The 21,438-nt window shown below is 45.4% G+C and overlaps 1 protein-coding gene across 1 annotated transcript in view; it reads left to right on the top strand.

Moving 5' to 3' along the window:
• Positions 1-20,816, top strand: part of PSMC4 (proteasome 26S subunit, ATPase 4) — a 360,239-nt gene extending 339,423 nt beyond the window's left edge. Inside the window, 2 exon segments of the mRNA XM_030212086.1 lie at positions 20,315-20,370; positions 20,540-20,816. Coding sequence (XP_030067946.1) covers positions 20,315-20,370; positions 20,540-20,653 — 170 coding nt within the window. The 3' untranslated portion in view covers positions 20,654-20,816.
• Positions 20,817-21,438: the final 622 nt, after the last annotated feature.

The following is a 21,438-nucleotide window of genomic DNA, read 5'->3' as shown; positions in this document are numbered from 1 at the left end:
TCGGTAGGGTATGCCTTTTTGAACAGGTTGGTTTTTAGTGATTTACAGAAGTTTAGATGTTCGTTACGTTATTTTCACGGCTTTCGTAGTGCGTTCCACAGTTGTGTGCTTATGTAGGAGAAGCTGGATGCATAAGTTAATTTGTATTTGAGTTTTTTGCAACTTAGGTGGTGGACATTTAGGTATGTTCGTGTTGATCTGATAAGTTTCTAATGGTAGGTCTATGCGGTCTATCATGTATCCCATTATCTTCTCCGTAGATAATTTTGTGGACCAGGGTGCAGATTTTGAAAGCTATATGTTGTTTGATTGGTAGCCAGTGTAGTTTTTTTTCCGCAGGTTATTAGGTTTTGGTCTGTGGGCAATTTATGTGAGATGAGGTCAAGCGTGTGCCCTTTGATGTGGGTTGCTTGCATATGTGACATTTGAGATCCCATAAGTGGAGGAATTCCTGGCATTCTCATGCGTTAGCCAAGTTTGGGTCTTCTAGGTGAAGGTTGATGTCTCCTAATAGCAGTATGTTTGAGTTAGTTACACAAGTGTTTGAGATGAAGTCCATGAAGTTTGGTTGGCTTTCATTCCAATTACCTGGTGGCCTGTAAAACAAGATACATTCAGATGATGAAGCAGGGACTTGTTATGGATTCTGATTGAGGCAATTTCGAGTTGGAGTATTATTGGCTCGGCAGTGGTTTAGGTTGTAAAGTGGGATCGATAGATTAGTGCTATGCCACCGCCTCTCTTTTTCTTTCTGGTCCAGTGGGTGATTTTGTATCCTGGAGGACATAGGTCTCGGATTATGGGGTCCCTTTTGATCATGGATCCAGGTATCATTGATGAGATTAGATCAAGGTTTTCTGACGTGATCCAGTCTGTTACTGTTTTGTTTGTTTACGACGGATCTGGCATTGATGTAACCCACTTGAATTTTTTGGTATGGAGCTACTATATTTGGTGTTGTGTGGATTTTTGTTAATTGTCGTTCTTTGCTTGTGTGTGTTTAGTATGACCTTTCTTGCCATTCTGTTGATGTTGTCCGCATGTTGGCATTCTCCTTTGTATGGATGTTGTCAGTTTGTTGGGGTGTAGAGTATCTGGTCAGTCTTTGGTGATTATGTAGTATGGGTATGATGTTATTTTCTGCAAGTGGGATGGTTAGTGTTAGTTGGATCAGTGATAAGGAGTAGATAGCTAGGAGTATTTTGACGATACTCATTTTTGGGTCTATTCAGTTTGGCTGCTAATGAGCCGTGTTCGAATTGGATAGTTCTGGGTGAGGTTCGTTCTTTAAAGTTGTCTCCAGCAGCTAATTGCTACCACTGTAGGGAGTCAATTTTATTGAGTGAGCATTTGCACACCAGAACACTCCTGAGGCTCTGTCTTGTCTAAGGTTTGTTTTAATGGATAGATACATATGGTTTACTCACGGTTAGATGTTCAGAAGGTTTGCCCCAGAGTGCAGAGACTCCGTGATTCTGAGTGTCATATCATTGGTTCGAGGTAGGAATCTGGGAGAGATAATTATAGTGCAGGGTGAGGTAATGTTCCTGCCGGTTGAGGTAGCTCGTGGTTGTGTGGAGTCGGGTGATTTAGAGGTGTTGCCCCAAGGCATAGGGTCGTCGTGACTCTGAGATCTGTATCAATGATTGGAGGTAGGAGTCTGTTTAGGCATAGTCCGATAAATGTTCTTTCGTTGTTTCTACGTCTTTCCAGAGATTTCCGCGTTGTTAGGGGTCTGTGGTAGAGAGTTGCATGGGGACAGAAATCTTACCCATCCCCGCCCGTCCCCGCTGGAATCTTACCCGTCCCCACCCATCCCCACTGGAATCTTACCCATCCCCACCCATCCCCGCAAAAATTTAAACCATCCCAACCTGTCCCACCCGTCCCCGCAAGAATTTAACCCATCCCCACCCATCCTCGTAAGAATTTAATAGTACATAAAAGAAAGTTCCAGTCAGCTCCCTCAGTCTCTCTGGATTTGAGCCACAGCACTGTAGGCAAGGAAGGAACTGAAGTTGGAACTTGGAACACTCTGGTGCACACATGTAAGATTTCTCTCTGATTCCTGGCAGTGTGTGCTGAGAGGTCGCCACATGCACGTGCCAGTAGGTCAGGTGACATCTGATTCTCGTGCCTGTGTCAGAGCTGAGGTCTGTGCACCAGCCTGGGAGCAAAGAGGATTAATAGTAACATAGTAAGTGACAGCAAATAGACCTGAACGGTCCATCCACTCTGCCCAATAGTCACACTCATGATCAATTCATCATTAAATCAACGAGTGTGATATTATATACTTGATTATGGTCTTTCTTTCGTGTTTCTGGAACAAAGACCACAGAAGTCTATCTAGCCCCATCCTTATGTTCCAACTGCTGGAGTTGCCATCGAAGCCCATTCCAGCCTATTCATGTTCTCATTTGTGGGACACAGACCATAAACGTCTGTCCAGCACTGTCCTCATGTTCCAGCCACTGAAGTTGCTGTTTAAGCCCTTTCCAGCCCATCCTACACCAGATTGCCATGTATGAGACACAGACCATACAAGTCTGCCAGGTATCAGCTCTAGTTCATCACAGCCAGAGTCGCCATCTAAGCGTCACTTGACACATCCACACACATGCAGCCATTTAAGGTTAGGTTTTTTATAACTTCCATTTTCTAATTAGAGATCCTCGTGTGTCATCCCATGCCTTTTTGAATTCCGTCATAATTTGTGACTCTACCACCTCCTTAATGGAAGACTTTCCACATTTATGCTGTTAAAGCAAGGAGGAGGAGGAAGAGACAGCACTTAAAGAAATTGGTATTCGGTAGATGAGAGGCTGGTGCAGGTGAAGCATACAATTTCACGGGAAGCCCACAGAACTGGTTCCATCCCCGCGGGAACCCCGCAGGAACTGACTCCGTCCCCGCGGGAACCCCGCAGAACAGCTTCCATCCCCGCGGGAACCCCGCAGGAACTGCCTCCGTCCCCGATTCCCGCGGGGACGGAAGCCGTGCAGCTCTCTAGTCTGTTGCTCCAGCGCTGCGTTTGTGGATGAGGCAGGAGCTGGGAGAACGAAAAGGCAATGGCCTCAGGCTGCACTGCCATGCACCAGGTCATGGGCTGATGGCCTCGGACTTCTCCACAGTGATTGCCTCCACACCCCGCGCTGCCTCCGCTGCTCCAATCACCTGGATCGTGGCACCGCCAGCCAATCCCTTGGTGGTCCCGACATCCTTCTCTGGGGCGACCCTCGTGTCTCTGCTCTGCAGGCTCTAACTCCCAAGGAGGCCACGCTGGAAGTGGCTCCTCAGTCCCCCATTGCCAGCCAAGAAATCGGCGGACAGGCAGCGAGGTGGCCAAGCCGGGGTTGCGTCGGGGTCTCGCAGCCGTGTGGTCGCTGGTATGGAGAGGGCCGGTCACCTCTCGTTTTTGCAGGTGGGCAGTCGGGTGGGAGGGCTGCACGTGCAAATGGTGCCACCCCCTCCGCCTGCATTTCGCCGGCTCGATTCCAGCACGGCTCTGGCTCCGATCACCGCCCTCCACCCATTCGCCACCCGCCGCTCTCCAACCGGTACCGTTCCAACGAGGCCCGGAGCTCACGTAGATGCGACTTGGCTATGCAACAGGGGCGAGTATTGGGGGAGGGGGGAACAGGGTAGCTGCTTTGGCTCCAGGGGGCCACCATGATCCAGTCTCTCTATCCTTTTTCCCCACTCCAGCCTGACATTGCACCCAGGTGGAAACAGGAAATTGCATCAGAGGAGGGACAGAACACAGCAGAGAGCAGTTCTGAGGCTGGCACAGACAGCCTATCGAAATTGCTGTTGTATCAGAGGTGGAGGGGGAGGGAGGATGTTGGACCATGGTGGGAAGAAAGGGAAGAGATGTCTGGAGCTGTTTTTAGATAACGGGGGAGGGTGGTAGAGAGAAGGGGGTAAATGACAAGCTGGGTAGAGGGGAGGGTGCAAGGAAGAAATGATGGCCTCGGGAACAGAGTGGAGGAAGGAAGAGACATGGTGGACAGTGGGATGGAGGGAAGAGAGGGAAAGATGGGGGTGGGGGAGAGTACAAGGAATTATGGCCTCAGGAACAGAGAGGAGGAAGGGAGATGGACAGTGGGGTGGAGGGAAGAGAAGGAGAGATGCTGGACAAGGGGAGGGAGGGAAAAGGAGATATTGGACCCTGGGGATGGGGCGGGAAGGGAGGGAGTGATACTGGACAATAGGAGGTAGGGAGGAAAGAGAGAAAGAGTTGGGACCCGGGAACAGAAGAGATGCTAGACAATTGAAGAGAGGGAGAATGTTGGACTCCCAAAGGGAAGGGAGGGAAGAGAAGGGAGAGATTCCTGGATCGTGAGAGGGAGGGAAGAAAGCAGGAAAGAGACAAATGATAGAGCATGGGATGGTTCAGTAGGGAAGAGATGGGTCAGGGAGGTGCCAGGCTGCAAGAGAGTGGGAAAGGAGAGGAGATGCTGGGCTACTAGAGGAAGGGGCGGTACTGGAAATGGTAGAACCTTGTAGAAGAGGCCAGCCAGGTAGGGTGCAATAAGGAGATGAATGAGAGGAGGATAGTGAATACAGAGGGTAGAAATATGGTAATGGGGAGTAGATGATGGGGAAGAAATAAGATGGGAGATGGAGTGGAGATGGAAAGTTGATAAGTAGCTGAAAATTGAAAAGGATGAGAAAGAGGGTGAAATTTAAGTGGACAGAGACAGAAAAGAAAAAGGGAGAAAAGAGCTGAAAGAGAAAGATCAATATGTCAGCCATGTGTAGTGAGGGAATAGAGCAAGAGAAGAGAAAGGAGAAAAGACAAATACATTTCCAGCAGCCACTGGAAACATTCTTAATAGAAGACAGACAGGAAAACAGAAAAAAAAGACTGGGACCAACATGATGGAAAAATAAAATGTCCAGACAACAAAAGTAGAATAAAGTGTTCAATTCTGAATTTATTAATGAAAATATATTAGCTTTCGAATATATGCATCGCAGATGTCATTGTATTCTCCGAGGACAGGCAGGCTTATCTATTCTCACAAGTGGGTGATGCCGATCCACGTCGGCTGGTCTGGAATTGCCAAAGCTAAATGAGGACTTTGTGGAGCGCATGTACAAGTGCCTTCCTGCCCGCCACGTGAATACGGTCTCCTCAGTTCTTTTTTCCGCTTGAGGAGAGGGTGTGTTTGTATAACCGTCTCCTTTGTCACTTATTCCTTGAAAGCTATTTTTGTGCCTTCCGGATATTTTTCCTTTATTTTCATTGTTTTCCCCGTTGTTGGAACCTTCGTCCTTTACTTTCCTTTAATTTTTTTATGTGTGTTTGCCCGGTTTTAAGTTTTGGTTTCCATCATCATCATCAGGCCCTTTTTTGCCATGCCTTGTCCCTTTTTCAGGCACCATTGCGTTGTTTAATTTAGCTGACAAAGTTTTTCCTTCCGTGTCCACAAAGATTCCCAGTGGCTTCAAGCGCTGTATCTGGTGCAATCAGACAATCTCTGGAAAGGACACCATTCTTGGTGTCTACAATGTCTTGGGCCTGACCATAGCATGAAGAAGAGGACCCAGGTTTCCAGAGAGGTTCATTGAGAGAGGATTTTTGGTTCCTCAGCATTGCCATTGAGGTTGAGCATTGCATCGGGAGCGTCTGTAAGCATGTCTGCTACAAGACCCTTAGACACATGGGAGCACTGAAGCACCGAGTGGGTCTCCACCTGCCTCGAGGCCTCTTGCTGTGCAGGGCCCTTGGGACCGTCTATCGTCTGACCTGACCCAGAGGTGACATGTGGAATCAACATCGTCCTCGTCGGCATCAAGGAGCCTTGGTGACACGCTTTAGGTGAAGTCCAAGAAGCATAGTCATCAGTCACTCTTGATACATGGTGCTGGGAGCTTTGGGGCGCTGAAGGATTTAGCACCCGATAAGCGTTGGCGCCAAGAGAATTGCTCCCCCTCCATACAGGATGTGCCGATGCGCCGGTCTCCTAACTGCCAATACCAGATCCCACAACGACCCCAGCAGTTCTGCAAACTGCGCTTCAGCCAGCACCCCAGCTTTTCCCGGTGTCGGCCCTTGATGAGTGCATTCAGGCCTTGCTTCCTGAGCCTCTAGATGGCCTTATGCAATGGTGTAGCCCCGGTGTCGACTGCCACTCAAGCCGGCACTCCCTCGACTTTGGTGTAGGAAGCTTCGCTGGAGTCCAGACGGGAGTCAGCTTCTTGACGCCGATCTCGAGGACATTTTTTTTTTTTTTTTGTTCACACTGGACATGGTTCTGAAGCAGGTGTGGTCTTGACACTCCCATCAGGAGGTACTGTCTGAGTGCTCATGAGATTCAGAGGAGGATCCCAGGTACTTTTTCTCAGATGAGTCCAATGGGATTCCCTCTGAACCATCCCTTCCACCTGAGAGGAGAAAATCTCCCCCGGAGAACCTTTCATTTCCATCTTTTGTAAAGCAAATGGCTGATGCCATTCCGTTTCCTTTGGAAGTGGAGGATGAGCCCAGGGCCAAGATGCTTGAGGTCCTGGACTACACATCTCCTCCTTAGGAGGCTGTGACTGCACCTCTCCACGAGGTGCTCAAGGAAGTCCTCATCAGAAACTGGGAGTCCCCTCTATCAGTCCTGTCATGCCCAAAAAGATTGACACCCAGTATCGTCTCCACATTGTGCCTTATTTTGATAGTTGCCTCACAATTCCATGGTGGTAGAATCCACTCTCAAAAGAGCCAGGAGTTCTTGGGACTATACCTCGGTGCCCCCAGGCAGAAAAGCTAGAACCCTGGATTCTTTTGGGAGGAATGTGTACCAGGCTTCAATGCTCATTTCCCGTATACAATCTTACCAGCTCTTCATGAGTGTCTACGTGCAAAACTCAGTGCACCAGCTATCGGACTTGGTTGATTCGCTCCCGCGGAGCAGGCCAAGCCTTTTCACCAGTTGGTCAGACAGCAGAAGGTGTGTTGAAAGGCACTTATGACACTTTTGATGTGGCATCCATGATCTGTGCTCAAACTATAGCAAATCGCAGACTCTCATGACTGTGTGGTTTCTGACTTGGAATATTCTGTTCAGTAGAGGTTGGCGGATGCTCCATGCGGGGGAATAATCTTTTTGGAGAGAATGTTAAGGAGATCACTGACCAAATCAAAAAACACACTGATACCATCTCCCGCAGGGCATCTTCTGCATCCACCTCCTCAACTAGGAGGACTTCTGGCAAGCCAAGGAGTAGTTCCTAGGTGTAAATACAACTATTTGGCTCGCCAGCCTACTCAGGCTCAACCCCAGTGCACATGTTCACGTCATCAGCATGCACTTAAGGCCCCTGTTGGTCCCCAGGCAAAGCAAAGGACAAGCGTTTGACTTGCTCCAGGAGAGTATCGCCGCAGTAAAAGTGTCCGTTCTGGACGACTTGCTGGTCGGGAGGAAGCTACCATTTTTTTCACCAAAGGTGGCCTCTTATAACCTCCGACCAGTGAGTTCTTCAAATAGTCCGTCTCAGATAGTCCCTCAATTGGCTTAAAAAACCTCCATATCACCCACTCATTCATTCGGCTCTCAGGCAGATACTTGCAGAGAAACTCTATGCCCTTCTGAGGGCCCATGTGGTCAAACCCATTCCACCAGTGGAAGAAGGGCAGGGATTCTATTCCAGGTACTTCCTTGTGAGAAAAAAATTGGGGGCTATTTGTCCCAACCTATACCTAAGGGCCCTAACAAATTCCTAGTCCGAGAAAAGTTCAGGATGTTTTCCCTGGGCACCTTTCTCCCAATGATTCAGGACAACGATTGACTCTGCTCTCTGGATTTAAAGGGTGCAATACTCACATCCCGATACTTCCAGCCCACTGCAAGTATCTTTGATTTTGGCTGGGAACACATCACTTCAGTACCATGTGTTGCCCTTTGGCCTCTTGTGAGCTCCCAGGGTCTTCACCAAGTTAGTGGTAGTTGCAGCATCACTACGCAGACTGGGAGTCCACATGTTCCCATATCTCGACGGGTGCTCAAGAGTCCATGTGGATGAATTTGGGTGCTCGAGCTACTAGAGTTCATTCTAAAGTACCCCAAGTCCCATCTCCACCCTGTCCAGCGATTGGAGTTCATAGGAGCTCTGCTCATACACAGAAGGTTCGAGCCTACCTCCCGGAGATGAGAGCGGACAATCTTCTGTCCCTTGCGTCTGAGGTTCAGACATTGCAGCAGGTCACAGCTTTGCAGATGTTGAGATTGTTGGGCCACATGGCTTCCATCGTATACGTTACACCCATGACACGTCTTCACATGAGATCAAGCTCAGTGGACTCTAGTCTCCCAGTGATATCAAGCTACAGGGAGTCTAGAAGATATCATCCAAGTGTCCCCAGAGCTTGTATGCTCTCTTCAGTGGTGAACCATTCGATCCAGTTTGACTCAGGGACTTCCATTTCAAATTCCTCAGCCACAAAAAGTGCTGACGACGGATGCATCTCTCCTAGGGTGGGGAACTCGTGTAGATGGGCTTCACACTCAAGGAGCTTGGTCCTTCCAGGAAACGAATCTTCAGATCAATCTCCTGGAGCTTCGAGCAATCTGGAATGCTCTAAAGACTTTCGGAGATTGGTTATCTCATCAAATTGTTCTCATCCAAACAGACAATTAGGTTGCAGTGTATTACACCAACAAGCAGGGGGCTCCGGATCATGCTGGATGTGGCATTGGGCTCACCGACATGGCTTGTTACTTTGAGCCACTTATCTGGTGGGCACAAACAATACCCTGGCTGACAGACTGAGCAGGATAATTCAACCTCATGAGTGGTCTGACAATATGGGCATAGCCCACAAGATCTTCTGAGCGTGGGGCACCCACTCAGATCAACACAAGGTCCCTCGGTTCTGATCCAGGCTTCAGGCCCACAACAGAGTAGCGTCAATGCCTTCCTTCTTGATTGGGGGACAGGTCTTCTGTATGTGTATCCTCCCATACCTCTAGTGGGGAAGACTTTACTGAAACTCAAGCAAGACCGTGGAACCATGATCTGATCGCGCCATATTGACCACGGCAGATATGGTTCCCTCTACTTCTGGAGTTATACTCCGAAGAACCCCAACCTCCAGTCTCTGCTCTCCACTCAACATCCAACCTGTGAGAACCAGAGACTGGAGGTTGGGGTGTAGAACAGACCCCTCATTCTGCGTGATGAGGATTGGAAAACACTCCAATCTCCATGGTTCTTCGGAGTATAACTCCAGAAGTAGAGGGAACCATATCTGCCGTGGTCAATATGGCGCGATCAGAATCATGGTTCCACGTCTTGCTTGAGTCTTTCTTGGGTCTTTCAGAAGGTGTTTCCTATGTCTTGCTGGCTTCCAGGAAAGATTCCACTAAGAGGTGTTACTCTTTTAAATGGAGGAAGTTTGCCATCTGGTGTGAAATCAAGACCCTAGATCCCCCTATTTGGCCTACACAGACCCTGCTTGAAGACTTATCAGAGTCTGGTCTCAAGACCAACTCCATAAGGGTTCACCTTAATGTAATTAGTGCTTATCAACATGTAGAAAGTAGTCCATCTCTGGACAGCCTCTAGCTGTTCGCTTCATGAGAGGTTTGCGTTTATCAAAGCCCCCTGTCAAAGCTCCACTGTGTCATGGGATCTCAGCATCGTTCTCATCCAGCTGATGAAAGCTCCTTTTGAGTCACTGAATTCCTGCCATCTGAAGTACTTGACCTGGAAGGTCATTTTCTTGGTGGCTGTTACTTCAGCATGTAGAGTCAGTGAACTTCAGGCCTTAGTGGTGGATGCACCTTATACTAAGTTTCATCACAACACAGTATTCCTCCGCACGCACCCTAAGTTCCTGTCAAAAGTAGTGTTGGCGTTCCATCTGAACCAGTTGATTGTCTTGCCAGCATTCTTTCCCCAACCTCATGCCCATCCTGGTGAAAGCAGCATGCACACCTTGGATTGCAAGAGAGCATTAGCCTACTACATGGAGCGGACAACGCCCCACAGACAGTCCACCCAGCTTCTTGTTTCTTTTGATCCCAACAGGTTAGGGTCTCCATCGGGAAACGTACCATTTTGATTTGGCTGGCAGATTGCATTTCCTTCACTTTCCTTCACTTATGCCCAGTATGGGCTGATCTTGGAAGGCCATGTCATGGCTCATAATGTCAGAGCCATGGCCACGTCAGTAGCCCACTTGAGGTCAACCTCCATTGAAGAAATTTTCAAGGCTGCGACATGGTCTTCAGTCCACACATTCACATCTCACTACTGCCTTGAGCAGGATACCTGAACTGCTATGAATTTACAGCCTGCTTCACTGACACAGACTACTCAATAATTACTGTGGATTCTTTTTGGATTCGTATTAAGTAAATGAGACCTTTATGGTTCAAGAATTTTTATTAATGATGGAACAAAATTACCAATTAACAATCACAATTTATATCCATTGAAACAAAACAAGTAACAACTGTCTAGTTAGTAGTCTCCTCATCAACATTTTAACATTTCTTTCCACTCCCATCCAATTCCGCCCCCCCCCCCCCACCCCAACAGAAGTTGATACCATCTGCCTGCTTACTTCTAAAACATAGGGTAGACCAGTAAGCTCACCCTTTTGATCGGTGTCTGTTACCATCGTCGTGTCCCAGAGTTACCGAGAGCCTGGCTCTGATGGCTCTCCACCCTATAAATGAGACCTTTATTAGAGGAGCTAAATTCTACAATGATTTATACAATGGTTAGCACATATACAATGATTAGCTGTATACACACAATGATTAGAAACAATCATCACTGGTCTCTACATCTAAGCAATGCAAAGAGTTCTTAGACCAGGAAAAGAAGCAATAATATACATACAACATCACTGGTCTCTACATCATCCAGGCTCTTAACATCAGCTGGGGGGGGGGGGGGGGGGGGGGACAGTTCACAGCGACAGCCAGGAGCTTCTTGGACCAGGAACAGATCCTCTGCGCAGTATGTCTACTCACAGATGAGCCCCCACTCTGCTGTGACAAGCCCTCCCTTTTTATTAGGCTCTGAGCTCATGTTCAGAGCTAGGGAAAGTTACAGAATGCTTCTCTGTTTAGGTAAACAAGCCATACTGTGGGAACGTGGTCACATGCTTTCCCAAGTCCAGGTGGCCAAGCTGAACCTGGGAAGCAAGCGCCATCCTCCCCTTCACATACCAAATTAATTAGAGCTGTGTCTTATCTTCTGCATTCCAACTTATTTTTACACAATCAAGTTTTAAACAGAATTACTTCTAATCAACAATACAGACCCCAAATGCACTGGTCAGTTAAGACAGAGATGAAAACAATCTTTAAAATTCACTTCCATTACAATACCCGACATGACAGTCGATTCGGGAAGACAGTGTTGCAGAGTCTGTTTGGGGTCTAGAATCCAACTCCACCCTAGTAGGCCTGTTTTATTCTGTTCTAGGCTGCACTTGTCATTCAGATTGTATATAGCTTCAGGTTAATCTGTGTTATGTCCTTGCCGTTGCGAGGCCCAGTTGACCAATGTTTGTTGTTTTTGGTGAGCCTGGATGCCAGTCCTTCCCACCTTCCCTTGGAGTTGTCTTCTTTGTTACTTTTACTTTATTTTTTGCTATAGTATTAAACTGGGGAGACCATGTTCTTGCGGTGGGCGGGAAGGCACATGCACAGTGGAGCCGCATGTCACGCTCCACAAAGCCTCATTTAGCTTTGGTAAATTCCAGACTGGGCGATGAGGATTGGCATCACCCACCTGTGATAATATAAATCCTGCTGTCCTCGAAGAATACCTGGTACAAAGTAAGTATCTTTGCTTTATATACACTACAAAAGGAAGTGCATTTCTCTTTTTTCCAGAATCACAGTACTTGCTGAGTTAATTCTTGTGTTCCCAGTTCAGTTTTGGTTTTCATATATCTATTATTAGTTTGTGATCCCTTGCTGTTTATTTTGTAAAGATCTGTCTGCGTATTGGTTGTGAAGTCATTTAAAGTTGTTTTATATATGTTGATAATGGTGATTGGGAGCAGGGAGGATGGGGGGGGCCTCCTTATTTTCTGCTCTGCGCCCCAAAATGTCTAACACCAGCCTGCAATGTGCAGCCCAGCAACTGTTGATTGACACCAGCATACCAAGTGGAGCAACAAGGAAAGGAGATGGGATTTCATATACCACCTCTCTGTGGTTAAACAATCAAAACAGTTTACATATTATATACAGGTACTTATTTTGTACCTCGGGCAGTGAAGAGTTAAGAGACTTGCCAGGGTCACAAGGAGCTGCAATGTGGTTCTCAGGCCACTGGCTTAAGTGATGTCTCTAACTTAGGAGTATCTGAGTTGGTAGAAACGTGGGAATCCTACTTTACCTCTGGCATTAGACCAAGTGGCGCCTGTGCAGGTGATAAAATGAAAACTGTTTGTGATCCATGTCATGGTTTTACAAAAGTACATAAGTATTGCCATACTGGGACAGACCAAAGGTCCATCAAGCCCAGTATCCTGTTTCCACAGTGGCCAATCCAGGTCACAAATACCTGGCAAGATCCCAAAAAAGTACAAAATATTTTATGCTGCTTATCCCAGAATAAGCAGTGGATTTTTCCCATTTAATAATGGTCTATGGACTTTTCCTTTAGGAAGCCTCCAAACCTTTTTTAAAACCCCGCTAAGCTAACCGCTTTTACCACATTCTCTGGCAACGAATTCCAGAGTTTAATTACACGTCAAGTGAAGAAGCATTTCTCCGATTCGTTTTAAATTTACTACTTTGTAGCTTCATTGAATGCCACCTAGTCCTAGTATTTTGGGAAAGAGTAAACAGACGCTTCACGTCTACCCTTTCCACTCCATTCATTATTTTATAGACCTCTATCATATGCTCCCCTCCGCTGTCTTTTCTCCAAGCTGAAGATCCCTAGCCACTTTACTGTTTCCTCATAGGGGAAGTCGTCCCATCCCCTTTATCATTTCCGTCGCCCTTCTCTGCACCTTTTCTAATTCCACTATATCTTTTTTTTCAGATGCGGTGACCAGAATTGAACACAATATTGAAGGTGCGGTCGCACCATGGAGCGAAACAAAGGCATTATAACGTCCTCATTTTTGTTTTCCATTCCTTTCCTAATAATACTTATCATAGAAATCAAACAAAATAAAACATGGAAACCACACTCCTCTACTAATAATACTTAACATTCTATTTACTTTCTTAGCTGCTGCAGCATGCTCAGCAGAAGGTTTCAACATATCATCAACGATGACATCTAAATCCCTTTCTTGGTCGGTGACTCCTAACGTGGAACCTTGCATTACAAAGCTACATTCGGGTTCCTCTTTCCCCTATGCATCACTTTGCACTTGCTCACATTAAACATCATCTGCTATTTCAACGCCCAGTCTCGTGAGGTCCTCTTGTAATTTTTCACAATCCTTTTGCGATTTAACAACTTGAATAACATTGTGTCATCAGCAAATTAATTACCTCACTAGTTACTCCCATCTCTAGATCATTTATAAATATGTTAAAAAGCAGCGGTCCCAGCACATACCCCTGGGGAACCCACTAACTACCCTTCTCCATTGAGAATACTGACCATTTACCCTACTCTCTGTTTCTCTCTTTTAACCAGTTTTTAATCCACAATAGGACAGTACCTCCTATCCCATGACTCTCCAATTTCCTTTGGAGTCTTTCATGAGGTACTTTGTCAAACACCTTCTGAAAATCCAGATGCACAATACCAACTGGCTCCCCTTTATCCACATTTTTGTTCACCCCTTCAAAGAAATGTAATAGATTGGTGAGACAAGATTTCCCTTCAACTAAATCCATGTTGGCTTTGATCTCATTAATCCATGTCTTTTGACTATGCTCAGAATTTTGTTCTTTATAATAGTCCTCTACCATTTTGCCCGGCCACCAACGTCAGGCTTACGGGTCTATAATTTCCCAGATCTCCTCTGGAGCCTTTTTTAAAAATCGGCGTTACATTGGCCACCCTCCAATCTTATTTATTTGTTGCATTTGTAGCCCACATTTTCCCACCTATTTGCAGGCTCAATGTGGCTTACATAGTACCCGTCAGAGGCATTTGCCCAGTCGGTTGATAACAAATACAAGGTTGTATAGGAATCGAATGAGGTAAATGTGGAGGGTCAGAGGGATGAAGATTGTGTATTGTCCAGTGCGATCATTAGTCATGCTGTGTTTCTGGTTGAAGAGGTTTACGTAGGGTCGTTGGGGTAGGCCTTTTGAAGAGGTTGGTTTTTAGTGTTTTCCTGAAATTCAGGTGCTCATGGATTGTTTTCACAGCTTTTAGAAGGCCATTCCATAGTTGTCGCTTATGTAGGAGAAGCCGGATGCGTAAGTTGCTTTGTATTTCAATCCTTTGCAATTTGGGTAGTGCAGGTTTAGGTATGATCTTGATAATCCGACTCTGTTTCTTGTTGGTAGATCTATAAGGTCTATCATGTATCCTGGGACTACGCCATATATAATTTTGTGGACTGAAGTGCAGATTTTGAAGATGATCCGTTCTTTTATTGGGAGCCAATGCAGCTTTTCTCGAAGGGGTTTAGCACTTTCGAAGCGTGTTTTGCTGAATATCAACCTGGCTGCTGTGCGGAGTTTTTTGTGACTTGTTCTTTGCATTCCACATAGATTCCATTGCAGTAATCTGCATGCCTTAGGACCATTGATTGTATTAGGTTTCGAAAGGTTTCCCTTGGGAAGAAAGGTTTTAATCATTTGAGCCTCCACATTGACTAGAACATTTTATTTATTACAGAGTTTACTTGGCTCTCGAGAGTAAGGTTGCGGTCGAGTGCGACTCTTGAGTATTTTCAAGCTGTCTGAGATAGGGAGGGTGTGTCTTGGGTGTTTATGGTTGTGGGTTTGTACTTGCTGTGTTGAGAGGAGAGGATGAAGCAATGTGTTTTTTTCAGTGTTCAGTTTCAGTTGGAATGAGTTTGCCCAAGAGTCCATGATATTCAGGCCATCGTTGATTTTATTGGTTATTTCTGTCAGATCGTGTCTGAAGGGGATGTAGATTGTGACATCATCTGCGTAAATGAACAGGTTGAGGCCTCGATTAGATAAGGACTGTGCCAGTGGGATCATCATCATGTTGAAGAGTATTGGTGATAATGGTGATCCTTGAGGTACTCCGCAGACTGCTTTCCACGGTGGTGATATGTTAGAGTTTGATTTTACTTGATAGGTTCTGGTGGTTAGAAACCTTTGATCCAATTAAGTACATTTCCTTCAATCCCAAAGTGGTGAAGTAGGCTTCTCCTCCCGAGGCCACGACATTGGACAGGACAGTAGTTCGGAGGTCCAATGGGAGAGCTTCCAGTACCACACTCAATTTTAAAGATAAATTACATATTACTAATAGTAGTTTTGCAAGTTCTAGCAGTACTCTGGGATGGATACCATCCTATCCAGGAGATTTTCTACTCTTCAATTTGTCAAATTGCCCCATTTTATACTCCAGGTTTATAGAGATTTCATTCAGTTTCTCTGACTCGTCAGCTTTGAATATCGTTTCTGGCACCGGTATCTCTCCCAAATCTTCCTCGGTGAAGACCGAAGCAAAGATTTCATTTAATCTCTCTGCTGTGGCTTTCTCTTCCCTGATTGCCCCTTTTAATCTTTCCACTGGCGTGCGTCAGCTGAGGTGTGAATTACGGCAAGCTGATTGGGAGTGGAGGAACAATAGGGATATTGAAGTCAAAGAAAGCTATTTGATAACGCTACAAGAATATAACTATATCTAGAGAGAGAAGGGTAATTATCAAAAGTGGATTGGTGAATCCCTGAGTTGACCTAAAGAATTGTTTCTGTGGTTCAATCATTGACAGAGAAGCACGACCCTTAGAATGTAGCTTAACGTTGACTTCGGATGTGCTTGCTGATTTATTTTGAACTGAAAGTGTCGAATTTGGGGAGTGCATTTCGAGTTGATTTGGATGTTGGAGAGTCTGTTGATTGTTAGGATACATTTGTGCCAGTAACGGAGAGGTGATGACACATTGAAATTGTGCCACCCAACAGGGTTGGTGATGGAATCTTGCAGTCCCTATGTTTTGAGGAGTATGCCCAGGTTGGTTGTACCTGCGCTGATGGTAATGATTAATAAGTTCTTGGATAGTGGATATGTCCCAGATGCTTTTAAATTGTCTACAATTTATCCAAACATTAAGAATCCTACTTTAATGGCTAAGATACTCAGCAATCGTTGCCCAGTGGTGTCATTGCCTATGTTAGCAAAGGTTGCTAAGATGGTGGTATTTCAGCACCTTGAGGAGCATCTGTTGAAGGGTCAATTTTATTTATTTATTTATTTGTTACATTTATACCCCACATTTCCCCACCTGTTTGTAGGCTCAATGTGACTTACATAGTACTGGAGAGGTGTTACAGACTCCAGTATAAACAAATACAAAGTGATGTTGTGGTAAGATAAAGTTCATGTGGCCCAGCCACACTAGGCACACTAGGGAATCGTACAATGGAAGAGTTGTGTTGTGTCCATTACGTTCTTTAGTTTTGTTGTGTTGCAGAGATCAGGCATTTATGTTTGATCGGTAGGGTATGCCTTTTTAAACAGGTTAGTTTTTAGTGTTTCCGGAAGTTTAGGTGGTTGTTCGTAGTTTTCAAGGCTTTTGGTAATGTGTTCGACAGTTGTGTGCTTATGTAGGAAAAACTGGACGCGTAAGTTGATTTGTATTTGAGTCCTTTGCAGCTTGGGTAGTGCAGATTTAGGTACGTTCGTGTTGATTTGGATGTGTTTCTAGTTGGTAGGCCGATCAAGTCTGTCATGTATCCTGGAGCTTCACTGTAGATAATTTTGTGAACCAGAGTGCAGATTTTGAAGGCAATGCGTTCTTTGATTGGCAGCCAGTGTAGTTTTTCGCGAAGGGGCTTTGCACTTTCAAATAGCGTTTTTCTGAAGATAAGCCTAGCTGCCGTGTATTGAGCAGTCTGAAGTTTCTTTAAGGTTTGTTCTTTGCATCCCACATAAATTCCATTGCAGTAGTCTACATGGCATAGTACCATTGATCGTATCAGGTTGTGAAATATTCCCCTCGGGAAGAATTGTTTCATGCATTTGAGTTTTCCACATTGAGTGGAACATTTTCTTTGTTTTGGATGTCACTTGGCTGTCTAGTTTTAAGTTGCGGTCCATTGTAACACCGAGGATTTTCAGGCTGTCTGAGATATGGAGGGTGTAATCTGGGGTGTTGATAATTGTGGGGTTATCTGCACTGTGTAGGGATGAGAGGATGAGACAGTGTGTTTTTTCTTTATTTAGTTTTAGTTGAAATGCATTTGCCCAAGAGTCCATGATGTTCAAGCTGATCTTGATTTCGTTGGTGATTTCTGTCAGTTTAGATTTGTAAGGAATGAATATTGTGACATTGTCTGCATAGATGTAAGGGTTAAGGCCTTGGTTGGATAAGGACTTGGCTAATGGGGTCATCATTAGGTTGAAGAGGATCGGTGATAGCGGTGATCCTTGAGGTACTCTGCAGTCTGCTTTCCACAGTGATGATATGTTTGAGTTGATTGTACTTGATATGGTCTTGTAGTTAGGAAATCCTTGATCCAGCTAAGTATGTTTCCACCAATCCTGAACTTATCTAGTTGTCTTATTAATATATTATGGTTTACCATGTCGAATGCACTAGACATGTCGAATGGAGAAGGAGGATGTTTTTGCCTATTGCTATTTCCTGCTTGAATTTGGCTAGGAGAGTGAGTAGTACTGTTCTGTGCTGTGGAGGGGGCGAAAACCTGACTGTGATTCGTGTTAATATTGAGAATTTATTTATATAATCTGTAAGTTGTTTGGCTACCATGCTTTCCATCAGTTTGACTGACAACGGAATGGATGCTACTGGACAGTAGTTAGTGATTTCATTTGTTTTTTTTCTTCAATGCCTTGGTCCATTCCAGTATGGTTTCCATAAAGCTCACAGTACTGCAGAATTGATAGCGGCCACACTGGATGAGATTTGTCAAGTGTTGGATAAGTTTGTCGGCTATTTTGTAGTATTTTTGGCTGTGTCAGCTGCATTTGACAGCTTGTATCTTAGGTTATTATTGCGACGATTGGCTGAGGTTTCGAGGTCAGTATTGGAATGGTTCAGGTCATACCTTTCATCTTGGAAGATGGCAGGTATGGTGGGTACATTGTCTTCCACTTCTAAGTCCTTTGCAGTTTAATTTTGTCAGGCCTGGATTATTGTAATATTGGTTACGTTGAATTACCTGCTGTTCATATTCATTCTTTGCAGGTGGTTATGAATTCTACAGTCCATTTGTATGGTTTGTCCAAACATAAACATATTTCCCCTTTATTCAGAAGTTGCGATGGCTATCTGTGCAAGATCAGATTAAGTTTAAACTTTCAGTAATGGTGCATCAGAGTGGAATCGTCTCTATTTATTGGACTGTCTTCATTGGTATCAGCCAAAACGTGCACATTGGAGATGCCTGATTTTCAGCTTTCTCGATTGGAATATCCAAGGGGGAGAATTTATTCCATAGCAGGTCCAATGGAGTAGAATTAATTGCCAGTTACCTTCAGGAGGCAGAAGAACTTGATTTTGTTTAAAAAGCTATTAAAACAATGTTTTTGATGCAGGCTGGGAGATGATTTCAGTATAATGGGTACACAGCAGTGTTCCCTGTCAGGAGCAACCTGCTTCATGCAAACTTTTTCTCGAGTGAGCGCCAAAAATAGCCCAACAGTGGAGTGGAGGAGTGGCCTAGTGGTTAGGGTGGTGGACTTTGGTCCTGGGGAACTGAGGAACTGAGTTCGATTCCCACCTCAGGCACAGGCAGCTCCTTGTGACTCTGGCAAGTCACTTAACCCTCCATTGCCCCATGTAAGCCGCATTGAGCCTGCCATGAGTGGGAAAGCGCAGGGTACAAATGTACCAAAAAAAAAGTAGGGGAGGATGCCCCCAGAGCTATCTGTGGAGCAAGGAAGTCCCACAGAGCTATGTAAGGAGCTAATTTAGCAAGCCACAGTATATTGGCAACAGGTCGACAAAACACAACAAAAAGAACACTATGCAGCTTTCACTCAGCTTCTATTATTTTGCTTTATTTACTGCCTTCTCTTGGCTGAGGGGTACGCGGATTGTATCCCTCCCTCCCTTCCCAAATAAAAAAGTAAGCAAGTGGCTTCAGATACTCATACTACAGACTGGCCAAGAAAGAGGCGAGGATTCCCATCCCCAACTTACGACCACACAGAGACAACATCCATTCCTTACCTTTTCTTCAACCCATGGGGAAGCTTCTGCCCTTGTTGCAAAGTTTGTCATTCCAGACTGCCACACTCCGGTAAAGGCAAACCAGGTTCTGCAAGCGAGAAGCCCAATGAGGTCAGGAGCCAGACAGGTTTCTTCCTTTCTGGGAGCTGCCATTTCCAGTGCAGGGATAGATCAGTGCCTTCTTCCTTCAGAAAAGAGAAGTAGAGAGGGAAGAAAGAGCCCATCGTGCATACAGCATGGCAGAGAGGAAAGCTCTGAAGCCGGTCACAGTATGGCATATAGTACAGAATTCGTATACAGACTGCTGAGCCTCCTTACTCTGGCATTCTAGATCTGGCTGTCTGGAAGCCGATCTATCATATCACCTGCTCTGCGCGCCCCTTCTGACATCCATACCTGGCCAAGGAACAGAGGCAGCAGGAAGCGCTTGGAGACGAGCTTTCCCCCCCCCTCCCCAGCAGCACCCAAGCATGTCTGCCACCCGGTCTATACACCCAGGCTGCGAGGGCTGTACCTGCTTTCAGGGCATTGGTGGAGGGGAAAACAGTGAGCGAACTTGGACTAGAAGTGAGCAACGCTCCCCCATTTGTATGAGCGATTGCTCATGAGCTCACGTTAGAAGGAACACTGGTACACAGTGCTGTGATAAGTCTGACTGTATTTTTTATGTATATGTTTGTGATTTTATTATGTGTGTATATTGTGCTCTACTCTGGATAAGAGTGGAATATAATGAAATTAATTGGGCTACTCCACCACCACTCTACTGCTCTTGTATTTGGTTTTCAATTTTGAGCCTTTTCCAACTTGCCTGCCGCGCTCAGCATTGGGTGGACTGCGGCAAGTTGGACCTCGGGGGTGAGGGGGACAGGGGATTGTAAAGAAATTGTTAAAATTAATTTTTAATGCCACAGGAGCTATGGGATGCTGTGGCTTGCCTTTCACTTCGCTGCCTATTTAACATCTGCTCCCTCTGATGTCAAACACTGACTACTAGGAGGGTATCATATCTTCTTTGACTGCATGTTTCAGATGTGGCTCGGCCAGATAAGATTTCAGGTGCTGACATTAATTCCATCTGCCAGGAGGTAAGATCTAAGTCCTGTGCTGGTCATAGGATTTCTAGAGTGCTGTTGGTGTACACTGGATTGTACAGCCCACAGAGCCAGTGATTGTGAAACTGCCTTCCTTGGGTCTCTGTTGTCAGTACATCCTGTGATACTGCCTGTTACACCTTTTCTTTCTTTCCATCCCCAGGGTGGCATGCTGGCTGTGCGGGAGAACCGCTACATCGTGTTGGCCAAGGACTTTGAAAAAGCATACAAGACTGTTATCAAGAAGGATGAACAGGAGCATGAGTTCTATAAGTAGAATCACACAGGGTATCCCCACTCCTTGGCTCTGTACCCTCTTGAAACAGCACTGCCCCTTTTATCCATCCTTCTGTCCTCTGAAATCCAAACTATAATCAGCTTTGTGTATCTGTGCTGTGACTAGCACTGAAGTCTACAATAAAGCTACTTTGTTTATAACATTTTTTTTAAATATCTGAAAATGGTTTGTTTTGGATTATTTGGGTGGAGGAGAATTTTTAGAACTCAACTGCTATTACAGTACACATAACTGATTGCATCTATTTTGTTTGCTGCAGTGGTTTCCATAAATGTATGTATTGAAATCAAGATTTTGCTTTCTCTTTTTTTCTTTCCTGGTTATCTGAATGACTTGGTGACAACCTCCTACCTGAGTGACGTGGCCTATGGCTCCCTGTCAAATGCTGCAGAAGTGCAGTCTGTGTCATGAGTAGGTGGTAGTGTTGGGAGTCTCTCCCGGATGACAGTATCACAGCAAATAGAATATCCTGAGTCCTGCTGGTTAGAAAGCAGGAAACAATTTGAGAATTAAGCTTGCATCTCCTGCCTCTCTCATTCAGTCTTCATGTTCTCTTACCTCTTGTTAATTCTGAGATAACTACAATTGGACATGCTCAAGTTCCCAAGAATCAAAGGGAACGTCTGTGATCATCAGGTGCTAGTAAGCAGAGTTAACTGTTTCCTTTGCTGTAGCACAGATCAATTCAGGACTTGTGGGTTATGCCCATCTGCCAGCAGGTGGAGCTAGAGGGCACAGAATTTCACTGTGCCTTAAGAGCCAGT

This window comes from Microcaecilia unicolor, chromosome 8 (genome assembly GCF_901765095.1).
Source record: "Microcaecilia unicolor chromosome 8, aMicUni1.1, whole genome shotgun sequence".
Classification (NCBI taxonomy): domain Eukaryota; kingdom Metazoa; phylum Chordata; class Amphibia; order Gymnophiona; family Siphonopidae; genus Microcaecilia; species Microcaecilia unicolor.
This window is presented reverse-complemented; position numbering and strand designations above follow the sequence as displayed.